The sequence below is a fragment of the Entelurus aequoreus genome, linkage group LG01 (genome assembly GCF_033978785.1).
Source record: "Entelurus aequoreus isolate RoL-2023_Sb linkage group LG01, RoL_Eaeq_v1.1, whole genome shotgun sequence".
In the NCBI taxonomy this organism is placed as follows: Eukaryota; Metazoa; Chordata; class Actinopteri; order Syngnathiformes; family Syngnathidae; genus Entelurus; species Entelurus aequoreus.
The window spans coordinates 90,171,273-90,189,623 of NC_084731.1; the positions used below are offsets into that span (position 1 = coordinate 90,171,273).

Below are 18,351 nucleotides of genomic sequence, written 5' to 3' on the forward strand. Positions count from 1 at the left end.
GGGCGGAAGGCGGGGTACACCCTGGACAAGTCGCCACCTCATCGCAGGGCCAACACAGATAGACAGACAACATTCACACTCACATTCACACACTAGGGACCATTTAGTTTTGCCAATCAACCTATCCCCAATTCACAATAATTCTCAAAATCAATTCTCAATAATTTTCAAAATCAATTAAAAAAACTTTAAAATGTTTTTTTAAATTTGATTTTAATGAGAATACATTTTTAAAATGATGTTTATAGGCCATCTCCATGCAACCAGAAGGAGCTTTTCTAACCTGTAACCTGGAAAAACTTGAAATAGTTTCATTATAATTATTATACCAAATAACGCAATGCGAGAATCGGTGTGAATCGAGAATTGCAGATGAATTCTGAATGGATTAATCACCACTGGAATCGGAATCCGATCGAATCGTTAGGTGCTCAAAGATTGACACCCCTAGTGGTGGCCTAAGACTTTTGCACAGTACTGTCATTTAAATGTCTTGACATTATTTGCGTTCGTTTTTTTTCCAGCTGATTGGATTTTAATTACGTGTGTCCCAATCCGATCATATATTGGTCCAATATCAGCAAAGAAAACAAGTATCGGATGATTTTGGCTTACATTTAAAATCTCTGATATAATCGTCTATCTGTGTTGGCCCTGCAATGAGGTGGCGACTTGTCCAGGGTGTACCCCGCCTTCCGCCCAAATGCAGCTGAGATAGGCTCCAGCACCCCCCGCGACCCAAAAGGGACAAGCGGTAGCAAATGGATGGATGGATGGATGGATATAATCGCTTTGATATAAGCAGTCCTGCAGCTCGTTTACTTGTGCAAAGCTAACATCCAAATGTTCCCTAATAAGCACACAAAGGTTTGTTCTCATATTTTATTGAAGTAATTTACAAAATGTAAACATGTTAGGTTATGGGCTACTAGGAGATAGCGGTTACACAACAGCTAAGCACACAATAGCACTCTAGCTAAACACACAAAATAAGTGTCCTTAATTGAACGTCACTGCAGTCTAAAATACGACATTTGTCATTATAAACAACTACCATATAATTGTAGTTGCATATTACTTACAGATACAAAGTCTCTAAGACAGAAGCACATTAGAAAGTAACAAATGTGTCTGCATCAATCAACTTACTGTAAAAATATATATATTTACACTACCGTTCAAAAGTTTGGGGTCACCCAAACAATTTTGTGGAATAGCCTTCATTTCTAAGAACAAGAATAGACTGTCGAGTTTCAGATGGAAGTTCTCTTTTTCTGGCCATTTTGAGCGTTTAATTGACCCCACAAATGTGATGCTCCAGAAACTCAATCTGCTCAAAGGAAGGTCAGTTTTGTAGCTTCTGTAACGAGCTAAACTGTTTTCAGATGTGTGAACATGATTGCACAAGGGTTTTCTAATCATCAATTAGCCTTCTGAGCCAATGAGCAAACACATTGTACCATTAGAACACTGGAGTGATAGTTGCTGGAAATGGGCCTCTATACACCTATGTAGATATTGCACCAAAAACCAGACATTTGCAGCTAGAATAGTCATTTACCACATTAGCAATGTATAGAGTGTATTTCTTTAAAGTTAAGACTAGTTTAAAGTTATCTTCATTGAAAAGTACAGTGCTTTTCCTTCAAAAATAAGGACATTTCAATGTGACCCCAAACTTTTGAACGGTAGTGTATGTATATCACTCCACTTCAGCATAAATCAGTGTTTGCTGAGTAATTTGAGTAATTTCACTTGATCAAGCCTTTTGAAACATTCTACACTACAAAATATTCAAAGTGTGACAACGATTTGTGCCGATATAGTATCAGATTAATATCGATATTGGCCAAACTCAAGGCTCCAACATTGGTATCACCCCTAGTTTTAATGTTGTGTGTTGAAGCAATAACTTGTAATTTTGCATTTCCTCCAGGTGCAGCACATTGTGACTGAAACCAGAGACAAGATCATGCAGTACAAGAGCAAGATGGTGGACGAGGCTGACCTGCGGCGGCGTCTGGCCAGTCTGGAAGAATCTGTGGAACTCCATGAACATATGAAGAGACAGGTACTTCAACCTTAACTGACTTTAGATCAGGGGTGTCAAACGTACGGCCCGCGGGCCGGATCAGGCCCACGAACAGGTTTTATGCGGCCCGCGGGATGAGTTTGCGAAATTTTGGAATGAAAGAAACTGCTCTTCTAAATGTGTCCACTAGATGTCGCAATAGCAATTCTTTGTATAATTTTAGATGATGCTACATATGTAAAACAAAAACAAAAAAAACACATGATCTTAGTGCACCAGTTGAGAAAAATGAGTAAACTACATAAATAACATCCTGTAATTTGATTTTGATATTTTTTTATCTTAATAGATTGAAAATTACACCTATGAGTTGACTGATGAACATTATCCCATCATTTATTCAGAAAGTATAAGTAACGACAAATAAAGATAGAATACTATTAACTGCAACATGTATGTGTAAAAAAACCCATCAACATTATGATTTGTTCATTTTCAGAATGTGCTTGTTCTATTTTTAAACAAAAAAAAAAATCTGAAGTTGTCTTTATTTTTAAGTTATCGTGCCGTGATTTTACCAGTCCGGCCCACCTGGGAGTAGATTTTTCTCCATGCGGCCCCCGATCTAAAATGAGTTTGACACCCCTGCTTTAGATGTATGGAATACTGACATTAGGTTCCTTGTGGCATGGTGTGGTATAGTCATGTTATAGTTTTAATTGATTATCAATTGATTAATGAACACACTGCATCCAATGAGCAACACCACGTGTGTAGGTCAGTGATGGAATGTTAACGCAGCTCATAATGGTTCTGGTCTTGCAGGCTCTTGCAGAGTTTGAGATGTACAGACAGAGAATGGAGGATTCACAGCTCTGCACCGAAGCCCAACACACACAGCGAGTGGTTTCTATGAGCAGAGAGGTACTTATTATACACACCAATGTGCACACACAGAAGCATACGGTTTACGCACGGTTATGGAGAATTGAATAAATCAAACAGTACAAAAATGGATAGGTCCAAACATTTTGGAGATTCTTCAGAAATCTCTTCGAGGAAAATTTGCACATTTTTTGTAATTTTGCCCACACTCTTTATGTGAGACAAGAACACACGTTCCTTTTTCGGAGCGTTCTAAATAGTGAAAAACTGCTAGCACCTGGCGGCTAACAATGCAAGTAATGGGGAGAGAACGCAGTGAGAGAGGACTTTGTGAGTGACTGTTGTGTTATGCTCTGATTTTGTCCATGAGACGTCTAGCGCTAAATCATAACAATGCTAAAAAAAAATGGCTTAGTGTTTCACTATAGCTGGATTAAATTCAAAGTAGTCTCTTGCCAGGTCTTGCCATGTCTGCCCTGTTCAGTGGTAGTTGTTGTTGTTGTTGACAGAAGTAGCATTAATTGCTATGTGCGCTAGGAATTCAATGCGCCCAGGAAATAAGTTCTGGTAATGCTTAAAATGACCAGAATACTGTATATGTTACATATTATCATGAATGTGTCTGTTACAGTAATTAATTCAATGTTTTTGGATGTTTTTAGAAGCATTTATAGGGGGAACAGGCATCTGATGGGATTGTATCTTTTAGCACAATACTTGTGCTCCCCGTTGAGATGGTTAAATCTGCATAGTCCTCAAGTAAACAATGCTAAAACCAAACGAGGTTCTTGCCGAGTCTTCTTAGCGATGTTGTCAAGTTTAAGTTGAGAGCATCTACTGCTTCAGTCAATCCAGTTTGGTAGCGGGCGGAATTTAAAAGTTGACCGACTTCTTGGCCTATTGTCACGATCTTCTGCTATACCCGTGCTAGGCATGATTTATAACCTAGAGTTAGATTTTTTTAAGCTCAAAGGCAATACTAGGAGATATCTTGCCTCTCGGTAGTGCCTTTAAGTTGTGAGCAAGGCGTTGTGTCACTACGCCAGAAAAGTAGTTCCTCTGTGTTAGCTCCTACGATAACAATGTCCTTACAGCAGGGATGTCCAAAGTGCGGCCCGGGGGCCATTTGCGGCCCGCAGGTAATTTTTTCACGGCACATTCTAAAAATACGATTTAAAAAAATTTAAAACATAAAAAGTAGTATAAAAGAGTAAACAGGTGACAATAAAATGTTGCTATGTTGACTCTAATAACACTAAGCTGTTATGCAGGCTGTTTCTTTCTTTAAAACATAATAATGAATCAAAAACAATGTTATTATGAATTATTGACCTATTCAAGGCTCCAATTAGGTCACATTAAATATTCCACTTTGAGATATTTTTTGGGGAAAATGTTGCATATTTTGTGTTTGCCAGATAAAAAACTGTTTTTGTTTTTTTTTAAAGAAGGGCCTAAAATGAACAAACAAGGAACATAATAAACAACAATACAAGTTATAATTGATGGATAGATCTGAAGTTGATCTCTAGACTATTGTGTTAACAGGTTGTTTTTTTTTTAAATGATTTATTTTTTAACACTTTACTGAGCAGGACCCTTTTGGATCCCCAATAATTTTAGTGGGACTTTTTTTTTTTTTTAGGTGTCATTGCTCAAAAAATAATAATAAATTAAAATCAATGTTGTTATGAGTTATGTTATGAGCTCCAATTATTTTATAATCTGAAATGTTCCACTTTAAAATTTTATTGGGGGAAAATATTTCATATCTTGTGTTTTTTCCATAAAAAACTGGGTTTTCTTTGACAAAAAGGGCATACAACTTAAATCTAAAAAAAACAAAAAACGTTATATTGACAGATATACCTAATGTTGATCTAGATATTTAAACTTTGAATAATAATAATACTAAATAATGACATTTTTAAAAAAAATTTTTAACCTAAACCCTTTGGAGTCCCCGGTATCAAGCCTGAGTGAAGGCCTAAATGTATATTTTTTTATACATATATTGTATTGGTTTTTAAAATAAAAAATATCAAAATGGCCCCCGCTTGCTTTGATTTTTCAGTGTGCGACCCTCAGTGAAAAAAGTTTGGACACCCCTGCCTTACAGCTTGGTTAATATGCAGGTCACGGCTTGTAAATGGAGAGTTGGTAGTGGGTTTTTTTGCTAAGTGTTTCCCACAGATTGCCAATAAACTAGGACGTCATCGTATATATTGCATAGTTGACGATGATGCCCTTTTTGTTTAAGATAAAAAAAAGTTATATTCAAACACAAACCTGTGTTGTTAGTGTGTAACAGTAATGAACATACATATATTTTCTTATATTATGTAATTTTGCTCTATTGTTGCTGCTTATTTTAATGTAACAAAGGCTGCACTTCGGAGAAATATTACATTAGATTCTACTAGAATAGCCTAATCTCTCTTTAATTGGCATTGTTCACTTACTATAAGCGAGGCTAACGAGCTAAATGCAGAGAAGCACGATCAAAGCGAAAGCCCTATAAAATGCCTCACGCACTCATTAAAGGCGATTTAAGTTTTAAATAAAATATATAGGTACTCACAACCTATGAATGATAATGAACGAGGATGCTGAATCGTGAATATGCGGGATGGAGTGGAACTTTATTATCATTGCAATTAAAAAGTACAATGAAATTAGTTTTCAGTACAACCCGTGCAAGAACAGACATAGAGTGGACAGGGTAGACAAAACAAGAAGACTGATGGGTCGCCACAAGGACGGCGCCCTGTAAATAATTAGGGAAATAAGGTAAACATGAGGGGGAGGAGGAGAAAAAGCAACTCCCAAACTAAGCTCCTGGTGCCACCAGGGGCGGGGCTCCGTTGTCCATCACACTGTGGGGGGTGAAGCGACGAAAGGGAGGGATGTGCTGGGTGGGGTAAGTGTGCGCGTGGAGTGTATTTTCCTTGCGTGCACGTGTGTGTGCGTAAGCCTGAAGAGTCGCTTGTCTCTCGACCTCTGTGCTCTTGCAGAGTGTTTTGGTGGTAACACAGTCAGTTCAACAAAAAGTCAACAAACAACAAGTGTATGTCCATGAAAGACAAGGAAGGAATCTGGAGCTTTTTTGCTGCGCTGTCCTCTGGGGGAGTCTCGTAGCAAAGACACTGGTGAACCGTTTCAGCAGGAAAATAAACTCCAGATTCTAATTTAAACGTTTCACTCTAATTGGCCTCAAATTGATTATAGTGTCGCTTTGCAAAGCAGACAGCTTCTTCAAAATGTTATCCAGTTTGCGATTTAGTTACTTTACTTTACTTTACTTTACTTTAATCCTCTTGGCCCCCTGGGGAGCATAGGGTGTCGACCATGGATCTCCACCTCACCCTCTTCTGTGCGATGGTCTTCGCTTCTTGCCAGGAGATCCCCATCTTGGTCAGTTCATCAAGAGTGGACCGCCTCCAGTTGAGTTTTGGTCTCCCTGGCTTCCTCTTGCCTTGAGGGTTATAGTCCAGGGCTTGTCTTGCTAGGTTTCTCGGATCCTTCCTAAGTGTATGGCCGATCCATCCCCACTTTCTGCTTTTTATTTCATTTTGAATTTGCTCTTGGTTCATGCGTCTCCACAAGTCTACATTTGATATCTTGTTGGGCCACCAAATCCTCAGTATGTACCTGAGACAGTTGTTGATAAACACTTGTAATTTATAAATGATTGATTTGGTGGTTTTCCAGGTTTCAGAGCCATAAAGAAGGACAGATTTTACATTTGTATTGAAGATTCTGATTCTGGTGTTTCTGGGGAGCTGGGAAGAGAGCCATACAGGTCGGAGAGTTCCAAAGGCATGTCTTGCTTTGCTGATGCGCAGCTCGACATCTTTATCAGCTCCTCCATCTGTGCTGATGTTGCTTCCCAGGTAGACAAACTCGACCACATCTTCCAGGGGGTGCTCCTCGATTGTGATAGGTTGATAGGATTTGGTGTTGAGCCTCATGACCTTGGTCTTCCCAGTGTTTATCCTTAGGCCTATCTGTTTACTGTGTTCATGCTGAGTGTTCCTGAGATCAGAGCCAGGTCGTCAGCAAAATCAAGGTCTTCTAGTTGTTCAAAAAGGTTCCACTGTAATCCTGTCCTCTGTCCATCCACTGAAATTTTCATTGTCCAGTCGATGGAGATAAGGAAGAGGAGGGGTGACAGTAGACAGCCTTGCCGTACTCCTGTTTTTATAAGGAGGGTGTCCGAGAGCTTACCATTTGAGATGACTTGACCTGTGAATCCATCATACATGCATTTGATGATGTTGACCAGTTTTATTGGAATTCCATAATGTCGGAGCAGTTTCCATAGGATGTTTCTGTCTAAACTGTCGGAAGCCTTTTTGAAGTCGACAAAGTTTATGAATAGCGATGACTGCCATTCGATGCAGTGTTCGACAATTATTCTGAGTGATGCAATGTGATCTGTACAGGAGTTGTTTTTCCGGAAACCTACTTGTTCCTTCCTGAAAATCTTATCTAGTGGTTCTTGTATTCTGTCCAGGATAATTCGGCAGAGGATTTTGCTGGGGACTGAGAGGAATGTGATGCCTCTCCAGTTTTTACATTCGCTGAGGTTTCCTTTCTTCGGAACTGTGACAATTAACCCCTCCTTCCAATCATTGGGAACCTCCTCTTTTTCCCAGATGTCATTTAGAAGCCCATGGAGGATATCAGTGGTGGCATTGATGTCTGCTTTCAGTACATCAGGTGGGATGTTATCCTTCCCTGGTGCCCTGCCCAGCTTCAGTTTTTTGCTGGCTCGCTTTATTTCCTCCTGTTATCCTACCACAGTTGATGTTTAGGTTTTTTCCTGCTTCCTCAATGACTGGTGTAGTGTCTGGGGGGAGTCTATTCAGGACCTCTTCAAAGTGTTCCTTCCAGCGCTCTAATTGCTGTGACTCTTTGGTGAGAAGGTTTCCCTGCTTGTCCCTGATAGGGTGGCTTGTGGTCCGTTTTTTTCCCCGACAACTGACGGGTTATTCTGTACAGTTCCTTGGCGTTCCTTTCTCTGGCTGCAATTTAGTTAATAAACCATAAAAGTCTGAGTGCCCACAACTCTGCCCATTCCTCAGTTATTTGTGGCAGCTTTGGGGTACCTTGAAGGGCTGCCAGCATCTTCCGAATTTGTCAATACACCAGGGCAAGGCTGACTCCAATCAGCAGATGTCCTGTTGTCATGATTCCAAATAAGTAGATGTCTTTAACATCCTCGACTGAAAGAATCGCCCGGCACACAAAACAAATCAACAAACAGGCAGAATCCCCCAAACCACAGCTTCTCATCGAGAAGATCCTATCAATTTCGTTGAGAGGGAAGTTGATCAATTCCATTGTTTAGATCAGTGGTTCTTAACCTGGGTTCGATCGAACCCTAGGGGTTCGGTGAGTCGGCCTCAGGGGTTCGGCAGAGGTCAAAACACACCCGACTCATCATGTACACTACCGTTCAAAAGTTTGGGGTCACCCAAACAATTTTGTGGAATAGCCTTCATTTCTAAGAACAAGAATAGACTGTCGAGTTTCAGATGAAAGTTCTCTTTTTCTGGCCATTTTGAGCGTTTATGTGACCCCACAAATGTGATGCTCCAGAAACTCAATCTGCTCAAAGGAAGGTCAGTTTTGTAGTTTCTGTAACGAGCTAAACTGTTTTCAGATGTGTGAACATGATTGCACAAGGGTTTTCTAATCATCAATTAGCCTTCTGAGCCAATGAGCAAACACATTGTACCATTAGAACACTGGAGTGATAGTTTCTGGAAATGGGCCTCTATACACCTATGTAGATATTGCACCAAAAACCAGACATTTGCAGCTAGAATAGTCATTTACCACATTAGCAATGTATAGAGTGTATTTCTTTAAAGTTAAGACTAGTTTAAAGTTATCTTCATTGAAAAGTACAATGCTTTTCCTTAAAAAATAAGGACATTTCAATGTGACCCCAAACTTTTGAACGGTAGTGTAAATACAAACTTCTCCCTATCAGCGTATTATGGATACGGCAACAGCTGACTGGTTTGCAGGTGTATCATTTGTTGTGAGTTTATGCACTGTGTTGGTTTTGTTGTTGTGATGTTCATGCACGGTTAATTTTATGCACCAGTAAAAAAACATGGTAACACTTAAGTATGGGGAACATATTCACCATTAATTAGTTGCTTATTAACATGCAAATTAGTAACATATTGGCTCTTAACTAGTCATTATTAAGTACTTATTAATGCCTTATTCTGCATGGCCTTATTATAACCCTGACCCTAACCCTAACCAAATAACTGTAAATTAAGTCTTTATTACTTGGAATATGTTCCCCTAGTGTCCAAAAAACTCTAAATTAAGTCTTTGTTACTTAGAATATATTCCCCATACTAAAGTGTTACCAAAAACATATAACTTTGTCTTGAATTTGAAAAAAATAACATTTTATTTTTCACTAAAGAAGAGTTCGGTGAATGCGCATATGAAACTGGTGGGGTTCGGTACCTCCAACAAGGTTAAGAACCACTGGTTTAAATTTTGGAGAGCAGTGCAAAAAGAGGCTCCAAGAAAGTCAAGACAAGACGAGACAAAGAAGCAAAAACAGGAGCGATAAGGGATAGGGAAGGAAAGCGTCCGTCTTTGTTGAGAGCCAGACATAATCCACTGTATTAGGTTAACAATGGTCAAGCTCTGAACATATCAACAGCATGTTAGTGTCATATTACAATTATAAAAAAGTAATGAAGTACCGATACTTTAGTAAGATTTCATATATCATACCATATCAAACCATACAATATATCACACATCATTGTTGTGTTGTCACCTAAAGGTATGATCTATTATCCCTCGTCTTTCCATGTCATCTCACATTGCATTTTTATATATTTTTTCATGTCTGTGTGATTTGTCTGTGTCAGGAGGAGCAGGGAAGCAAAACATTTTGCAACTTTGGCGTGAAATACCGTGGGAGTTTGGCTTGGCACGGCTTACACACCAGCGCTCCAAATAGAATAGAATATGTTCCGTGGTCTCACTAGGTGGAGGAGATGCGTCGGGATTTTGAGGAGAAGCTGCGGGCGTTCAGCCAAGCGCAAGCCCAGTTTGAGGCGGATAAGCGACGAGCGCTGGAGGAGCTGAGGTCCAACCACCGCCTGGAGGTGGAGGATCTTCTAAGCAGCCAACAGAACCAGAGCGCCACGTCCACCGAAGACCAGGAGAAACTGGCCGACCTCCATAGACAAGAGGTGGGACAGAGAGGAAGAGAGAAGAGCTTTGGCTTTTAGAGAGTTATTAACACAGCAAGTTATTTGTAAACATAGGGTTTTGTTGTGCAGATGCATGAGCTGTTGCATGTCATCCCGCTCTTTTACTCACATTTTTACTTTTCTATCAACTAATACAACAACGCTTGAAAGGACTTTGAGGGATTATAAGAAGTTTAATAAATTAACTATTTAATGATGTGTCATAAGCCCTGAGGTGTTATGGCCACTGTAAATCTGAGATAAAAAAATATGGGGAAAAAGCTGTCTCCATTTGTCTAAATGCAGGTGGAGTCTTTGATGGAAAGGGTGGAAGAGCTGAGCAAGGACAAGGTCCGGGTGGTGGAGGAGTACGAGGCCAAGCTGGGCAAGGCTCAAGAGTATTATGAACGAGAGCTGGAGGCCATGACTAGAACCCACCAGCTCACCACAGAGAACCTGCTGGCCTGGAAAAGGACTGAGGTAGAACCCCAAGACTTCCTTCACTGCTTGTCTGGTCAAGAATGTAATTGATGTTGTCCTCCTTAAGGTTGAGCTTCGGAAGGAGTTCCAGGCGCAGGAGGCGGCACTGCAGCGCTCGCTATCCAAGCTGAGAAGCGAGCTTCAGAGAGCTCAAGAGGAGGCGCGCGAAAACCGGGACAAGACCAACAGACTGCAGACGTCGTTGGTCAACGCTGAGGGAACTATCAAGGTGAAGTGGATGGCTAAATCTGATTAAAAGCAAATGAAAACAAAAAACCTTAGGTTCTCTCAAAGCGGGTGGGAGATCTCTGAGGTACTGCGGGAATTTCTGAGTAGGAGTTTGCTGGCTTGTTAAATATTCCATGTTCTGTGTGTTGTAGAACCTTCACAAGCAGCTGGAAGAAGCCATACAGGACGGGGAGATCTGGGTGATGCAGCTGAAGGACACAGAGTATGAGCTGGATGGTTGCAGGGAACGAGTACAGCAGCAGGCAACGGAGATCCTCCACAAAGCCGGTGAGCCACCAGGCTGAAAATGACAGCACACACCTTTATCCAATACAAGAACTAGACCAGGGGTCACCAACGCGGTGCCCGCGGGCACCAGGTAGCCCGTTAGGACCAGATGAGTAGCCCGCTGGCCTGTTCTAAAAATAGCTCAAATAGCAGCACTTACCAGTGAGCTTCCTCTATTTTTTAAATTGTATTTATTTACTAGCAAGCTGGTCTCGCTTTGCCCGACATTTTTAATTCTAAGAGAGACAAAACTCAAATATAGAATTTGAAAATCCAAGAAAATATTTTAAAGACTTGGTCTTCACTTGTTTAAATAAATTCATTAATTTTTTTACTTTGCTTCTTATAACTTTCAGAAAGACAATTTTAGAGAAAAAATACAACCTTAAAAATGATTTTTACCTTTTAAATTCCTTCCTCTTCTTTCCTGACAATTTAAATCAATGTTCAAGTAAATTTATTTTTTTTATTGTAAAGAATAATAAATACATTTTAATTTAATTCTTCATTTTAGCTTCTGTTTTTTCGACGAAGAATATTTGTGAAATATTTCTTCAAAGTTATTATGATTAAAATTCAAAAAAATTATTCTGGCAAATCTAGAAAATCTGTAGAATCAAATTTAAATCTTATTTCATAGTCTTTTGAATTTTTTTTTACATTTTTGTTCTGGAAAATCTAGAAGAAATAATGATTTGTTTTTGTTAGAAATATAGCTTGGTCCAATTTGTTATATATTCTAACAAAGTGCAGATTGGATTTTAACCTATTTAAAACATGTCATCAAAATTCTAAAATTAATGTTAATCAGGAAAAATTACAAATGATGTTCCAGAAATTGTTTTTTTAATTATTTCAAAAAGATTCAAATTAGCTTGTTTTTCTCTTCTTTTTTTCCGGTTGAATTTTGAATTTTAAAGAGTCGAAATTGAAGATAAACTATGTTTCAAAATTTAATTGTAATTTTTTTTCGTGTTTTCTCCTCTTTTAAACCGTTCAATTAAGTGTAAATATCATTAATTATTAATAATAACATAGAGTTAAAGGTAAATTGAGCAAATTGGCTATTTCTGGCAATTTATTTAAGTGTGTATCAAACTGGTAGCCCTTCGCATTAATTAGTACCCAAGAAGTAGCTCTTGGTTTCAAAAAGGTTGGTGAGCCCTGAACTAGACTAAACGTTCACCCTTTACAAAACTGCAGTTTTATGTCAGCTATTCATTTAGGGCCCTATTCTCCTGTTTGCGCTTCAGCCCGTTTCTTGTATTCATATTCTCCCAATCAGGCTACAGACACGCCACACCCCACGTAAATAAGGCAAAAGTGCATAAGTCATCAATGAACGTGGGCTCATCACTAATGACAAACCTTGATGGTCAGCCACTTCTTGCCACGTAATTGTAAATGTTAATAACTCGACTTCACAATGTCCAATCTTCATATTTGGTGTTAATGATAAAGGTGACAACATGAAGCTATGCTTTTTTGGAGGTGAGAGGAAGCTGGAGTAGCCGGAGATAACCCACGCCGTCACGGGGAGAACATGCAAACTCCACATAAAAACACCCAGAGCCCGGGATTCTAACCCGGGACCTTCTCTCAGTGAGGCACAAGCGCTAACCACTGTGCTATCCGCCAAAGAACATTTGCTTAGCGTCATTTCCAGACTATAGAGCACACCTAATTATAAGCCACACCCACCTAATTAATGGAAATTGTTTATTTTGTACATGCATTGGCCACACATCTATTGGCCGCACGTGTACCCATTAAAACATGAAATATACACACACTTTTACAAAAGATAGTGCCTATGACACGGCATACAGCCTACTGGAGTGTGCTGTCTTGCTCCTCATTTTCCACCTGCGTGCTGGGCTCGTTTTCTTCAGTTCTTAGTTGAGGGGACTCGGGTTGGCTTCCTCCAGCGTTTTCTGAGCCTCATTTTCGCTTTCCTTTTTGTCTCGAGTCTGGTTGCCTTCTTCTTCGACGCGCGGTAGTCCGGCCGTGCGGCGGCTCTGTTTCCTTTATTGTCGGCCGGGTCAATCGCTTTAAACTTTGGAACGGTGTTGTGTGCATTTTTTCGTGTCTTGATGAGGGTGACGCTAAATGGCTGACTGACTAATTGTTCAAGTGGTTTGATTCATCGATTTAATATGAACAATTTTCGCATTCGGCAATTTAATTGGTCTAATTTAGGGGTCGACAACCCAAAATGTTGAAAGAGCCATACTGGACCAAAAATACAAAAAAATGTAGGTTGCTTCTCTTTCTTCCCCTCCATTTTTCTGCATTCTTTCGTATCTCAAGTTATCATTACGTATATGTATTGTTGTATTTGAACAATTGTATTGTTGATAATAAAGGTAAAGTATTGGTATTGTTTATTATCAATAGCACTATTTCTATTGGTATTCATATTGCTCCATTTTTAGTGTAATAATGCTCATTGTCATTTCTGTATTATTTTTTATTTTCGCTAACTGCTGATTTGCTATTACTTTTACCATCATATTTGTACATGTCGTATTTGCTGATGTTGCTCTGTTGTTGTTGTTGTTGTTGTGTTTGCTGTTGTTGTTTTTGTCTCTCTGTCTAATCCCCCTCTTGTCCCCACAATTCCCCCCTCTGTCTTCCTTTTTTTCTCTTTCTATCCCCTCCTGCTCCGGCCCGGCTGCACCAAATGATAATATAAATACATTTAATAAAGTCAAAATACAAATAAGGCAACAAGAGAAGTATCCTACACTTCTCTTTTGTAAAGTAAATCTGAACAGCCGATATGGGCATCTACATCTACTATATGATTTGCCTGAGAAGCTGGGCCGGACATTATAAAAAATAAAAAATAAATTAAAAAATTAAAAAATTGTTGTGGACCCACAAAAAATGTAAAGCCGTATATAGTGTTACAATTAATGCAACACATGATGTGTCTATATTAGCTATATTGGCCTACTATCAAAATGACTATGTGTCACAGGCTGACGCAAATCTTAGTCGACAGAAATGTTGAAATGTAATATTTGTACTGCACATTTTTACAACATTGGAAAACATTACTAAAACGGAGGCTTTCCAGAGGGTGTGATAACTTCTGGAAATTACTGGCTTAGAATGGCCTAAGGTAAAGATGTGTGTGTCCAAGTTGAAGGAAACGGAAACTGCAAATAAAATGACCTCAAATATACCTAAAATACGAGGCATAATGATGCAATTTTTACATACAGCTAGCATAAATAGCATGTTTGCATCGATTAGCTTGCAGTCATTCAATGACCAAATATGTCTGATTAGCACTCCACGCAAGTCAATAACATCAATAAAGCGCACCTTTGTGCATTCATGCACAGCATAAAAAGTTTGGTGGACAAATAGAGACAAAGAAGGAGTGGCATAAAACATGTCTTTCTGTGGAAGCATCGGAGAAAGTTGTACATGTAAACAAACTATGGTGCGTTCAAGGACTTCCGAAATTAGTAGTACAAAACAGCGCGCCCCATATACTCTCATCAGTGAAGCATGTTCAATATAAACAGTGGGATTTCTGACAGTTAAGAAGGTTTGTGTCATGTTTGTCCTCCTACAGAAACCATATTAAAAGGAAATGTTTTTTTTTTTTCCTCATCTGTGTCCATTTTCATACATTTTTCAAAAAGCTCCAGGGAGCCACTAGGGTGGCTCTAAATAGCCGCTTGTGGCTCGAGAGCCGCGCGTTGCTGACCCCCGCTCTAATTTGACGAGGCTAAATGTATTGGCGGCATGTAAAGCTTGTAAACACGAAAAAATAAATAAATTAGCCATAGCATTGTGTAAAGAACAAAATGTGGGAAATAAGTGATAAATATTTTGAACTTATTAATAATCTTATTCCTTTCACTATATGAAATACAACTTCCATCCATCCATTTTCTACCGCTTGTCCCTTTCGAGGTCGCGGGGGGTGCTGGAGCCTATCTCAGCTGCATTCGGGCGGAAGGCAGGGTACACCCTGGACAAGTCACCACCTCATCACAGGGCCAACACAGATAGACAGACAACATTCACACTCACATTCACACAATAGGGCCAATTTAGTGTTGCTTACTTTGCTATTTGTTTATTTATTATGGAATTGAAAACAGGAAGTGAACAAAAGTGTTAGCAATTGCTTTTAAAATGGAAAGGGGTAGGATTAAATAAGTTCTGCTTCTTCCTACTCCTTTTCGAAAATGTTGAAAAGAGAAACTGGAAATTGTGATGTATCGTGTTGTAATTGTATGCATGTTTGAAATAAACTCAAACCAGAGACCAAATGTAGAGGCTTATAGACCAGAAAGTACGGTACTGAAGGCCCGCTTAACACTGTTTGTGGCTTGATTTAAAATTGAAACCTGATTGAAACATTATAAGGCTCTTGTGTCAGATCTCATTAAATTGCGCAAAAGTTCCTCTACCAAAAAAAATCATCTTCTGGATAATATAATGTATGTTTGTCATGGATGTAGGTCACTTAAGATGTAATTAATTTGCTTGATTTGATGCTCCCCAGGTCAGATCGGCTCCCTGCAGGCCACCCAGATGGCCCACGAAGCCTCCATTAGGAACCTGGACCAAGAGCAGAGTCGCCTGAAGGACAAGATCTGCAGGTTGGAGCAAGAGAGAGAGGCACTCCTCAACCAGAATCAGGCGGCCGGCGAGCAGCACAAACAGCAAGTGTTAAAACTGGAGCAGGTGCATTTCCTAAAGTCAACGAGAGAAGGCAAGCTTGTACGATCACGTTACCGGCTTCCTCTTCTCCTCAGTCGCTGCGTGAGGAGCACCAGGGCTACGAGAAGGAGCTCTCCAGACTAAGAGGTCACTACGAGGAAGAGATGCGTCGCTACAAGGAGGCCCAGGTCAGGGCTTTAGAGGAGATGGAGGAGAAACACCGAGCCATGCGGGAGGAGGTTCAACAAGAGAAAGAGGAGGAGAAGAAGCATGTCATGATGGTGAGTCCAGTGATTGAAACTGGCAGGTACCAGCTTCCACGTGCAGCAATTAACTTACACAATGCTCAGCGCCGGGTGGAGCAATTAATTTGAACCCTTTAGCGAAAACTCAAGATAAATGTATGCCTAGGAAATGCACAGCCCCCTCAAGTGACTGCACACTTTTAATTAGGTCAAACTGTGAAAACAAAAACACTGTCGCTTCAACTTTATTTCTTGTGCTATCCTTTTTTGTTGTTTTAAAGCCATTCCTTTAAAGGCCTACTGAAACCCACTACTACCGACCACGCAGTCTGATGGTTTATATATCAATGATGAAATCTTAACATTGCAACACATGCCAATACGGCCGGGTTAACTTATAAAGTGACATTTTAAAATTCCCGGGAAATATCCGGCTGAAACGTCGCGGTATGATGACGTATGCGCGTGACGAAGTCCGAGTAATGGAAGTTATGGTACCCCGTAGAATCCTATACAAAAAGCTCTGTTTTCATTTCATAATTCCACAGTATTCTGGACATTTTTTGCAATTTTTTTAATGAACAATGAAGGCTGCAAAGAAGACAGTTGTAGGTGGGATCAGTGTATTAGCAGCGGACTACAGCAACACAACCAGGAGGACTTTGTTGGAGCGCTAGCCGCGCTAGCCGCGCTAGCCGCCGACTTCACCTTGACTTCCTACGTCTCCGGGCCGCCAAACGCATCGGGTGAAGTCCTTCGTCCTTCTGCCGATCGCTGGAACGCAGGTGAGCACGGGTGTTGATGAGCAAATGAGGGCTGGCTGGCGTAGGTGGAGAGCTAATGTTTTTAGCATAGCTCTGTGCAGTACGGTTGCTAAGTTAGCTTCAATGGCATCGTTAGCACAGCATTGTTAACCTTCGCCAGCCTGGAAAGCATTAACCGTGTATTTACATGTCCATGGTTTAATAGTATTGTTGATTTTCTATCTATACTTCCAGTCAGGGGTTTATTTCTTTTGTTTCTATATGCAGTTAAAGCAAGATGCTATCACGTTAGCTCGTAGCTAAAGCATTTCGCCGATGTATTGTCGTGGAGATAAAAGGCACTGAATGTCCATTTCGCGTTCTCGACTCTCATTTTCAAGAGGATATAGTATCCGAGGTGGTTTAAAATACAAATCTGTGATCTACAATAGAAAAAGGAGAGTGTGTGGAATCCAATGAGCCAGCTTGTACCTAAGTTACGGTCAGAGCGAAAAAAGATACGTCCATTGCTGCCTCTCAAGTCATTCACTGTAACGTTCCTCATCTACGAATCTTTCATCCTCGCTCAAATTAATGGGGCAATCATCAATTTCTCGGTCCGAATCTCTCTCGCTCCATTGTAAACAACGGGGAATTGTGAGGAATACTAGCTCCTGTGACGTCACGCTACTTCCGGTACAGGCAAGGCTTTTTTTTATCAGCGAGCAAAAGTTGCGAACATTATCGTCGATTTTCTCTACTAAAGCAAAAATATGGCAATATCGCGAAATGATCAAGTACGACACATAGAATGGATCTGCTATTCCCGTTTAAATAAAAAAAAATCATTTCAGTAGCCCTTTAAAGGCCTACTGAAACCCACTACTACCGACCACGCAGTCTAATGGTTTATATATCAATGATGAAATCTTAACATTGCAACACATGCCAATACGGCCGGGTTAGATTAGTAAAGTGCAATTTTAAATTTCCCGTGAAATATTCTGCTGAAAACGTCTCGGTATGATGACGTTTGCGCGTGACGTCACGGATTGTGCGGACATATTGGGACACCATTGTGGCCAGCTATTAAGTCGTCTGTTTTCATCGCAAAATTCCACAGTATTCTGGACATCTGTGTTGGTGAATCTTTTGCAATTTGTTTAATGAACAATGAAGACAGCAAAGAAGAAAGCTGTAGGTGGGAAGCGGTGTATTAGCGGCCGGCTGCAGCAACACAACCAGGAGGACTTTGAGTTGGATAGCAGACGCGCTACCGTGAGTACGCAGCTTTGGCTTCCAAACATTTGATCGCTTGCCCGTACGTGCGTGCCGCTATGTGCATGTCACGTACGTAACTTTGGGGAAATATATGTGCTGTATGAACTTTACGGAGGTGAACGGTACTTTGGGCTGTGGGATTGAGTGTGTTGTGCGGGTGTTTGAGTTGTATTGGTGGGTTATATGGACGGGAGGGGGGAGGTGTTTGTTATGCGGATTAATTTGTGGCATATTAAATA

At 40.1% G+C, this 18,351-nt stretch overlaps 1 protein-coding gene across 8 annotated transcripts in view; it reads left to right on the top strand.

Moving 5' to 3' along the window:
• The window catches only part of LOC133658928 (protein FAM184A-like), a 141,216-nt gene that overhangs the window by 26,464 nt on the left and 96,401 nt on the right, over positions 1–18,351 (top strand). For all 8 annotated transcript variants that reach the window (XM_062061474.1, XM_062061482.1, XM_062061463.1 and 5 more), the window contains exons 3-10: positions 1,937–2,071; positions 2,858–2,956; positions 9,952–10,158; positions 10,465–10,638; positions 10,706–10,867; positions 11,019–11,154; positions 15,686–15,867; positions 15,939–16,124. In XM_062061474.1, coding sequence (XP_061917458.1) covers positions 1,937–2,071; positions 2,858–2,956; positions 9,952–10,158; positions 10,465–10,638; positions 10,706–10,867; positions 11,019–11,154; positions 15,686–15,867; positions 15,939–16,124 — 1,281 coding nt within the window. The remainder of the gene's footprint in view (positions 1–1,936; positions 2,072–2,857; positions 2,957–9,951; positions 10,159–10,464; positions 10,639–10,705; positions 10,868–11,018; positions 11,155–15,685; positions 15,868–15,938; positions 16,125–18,351) is intronic.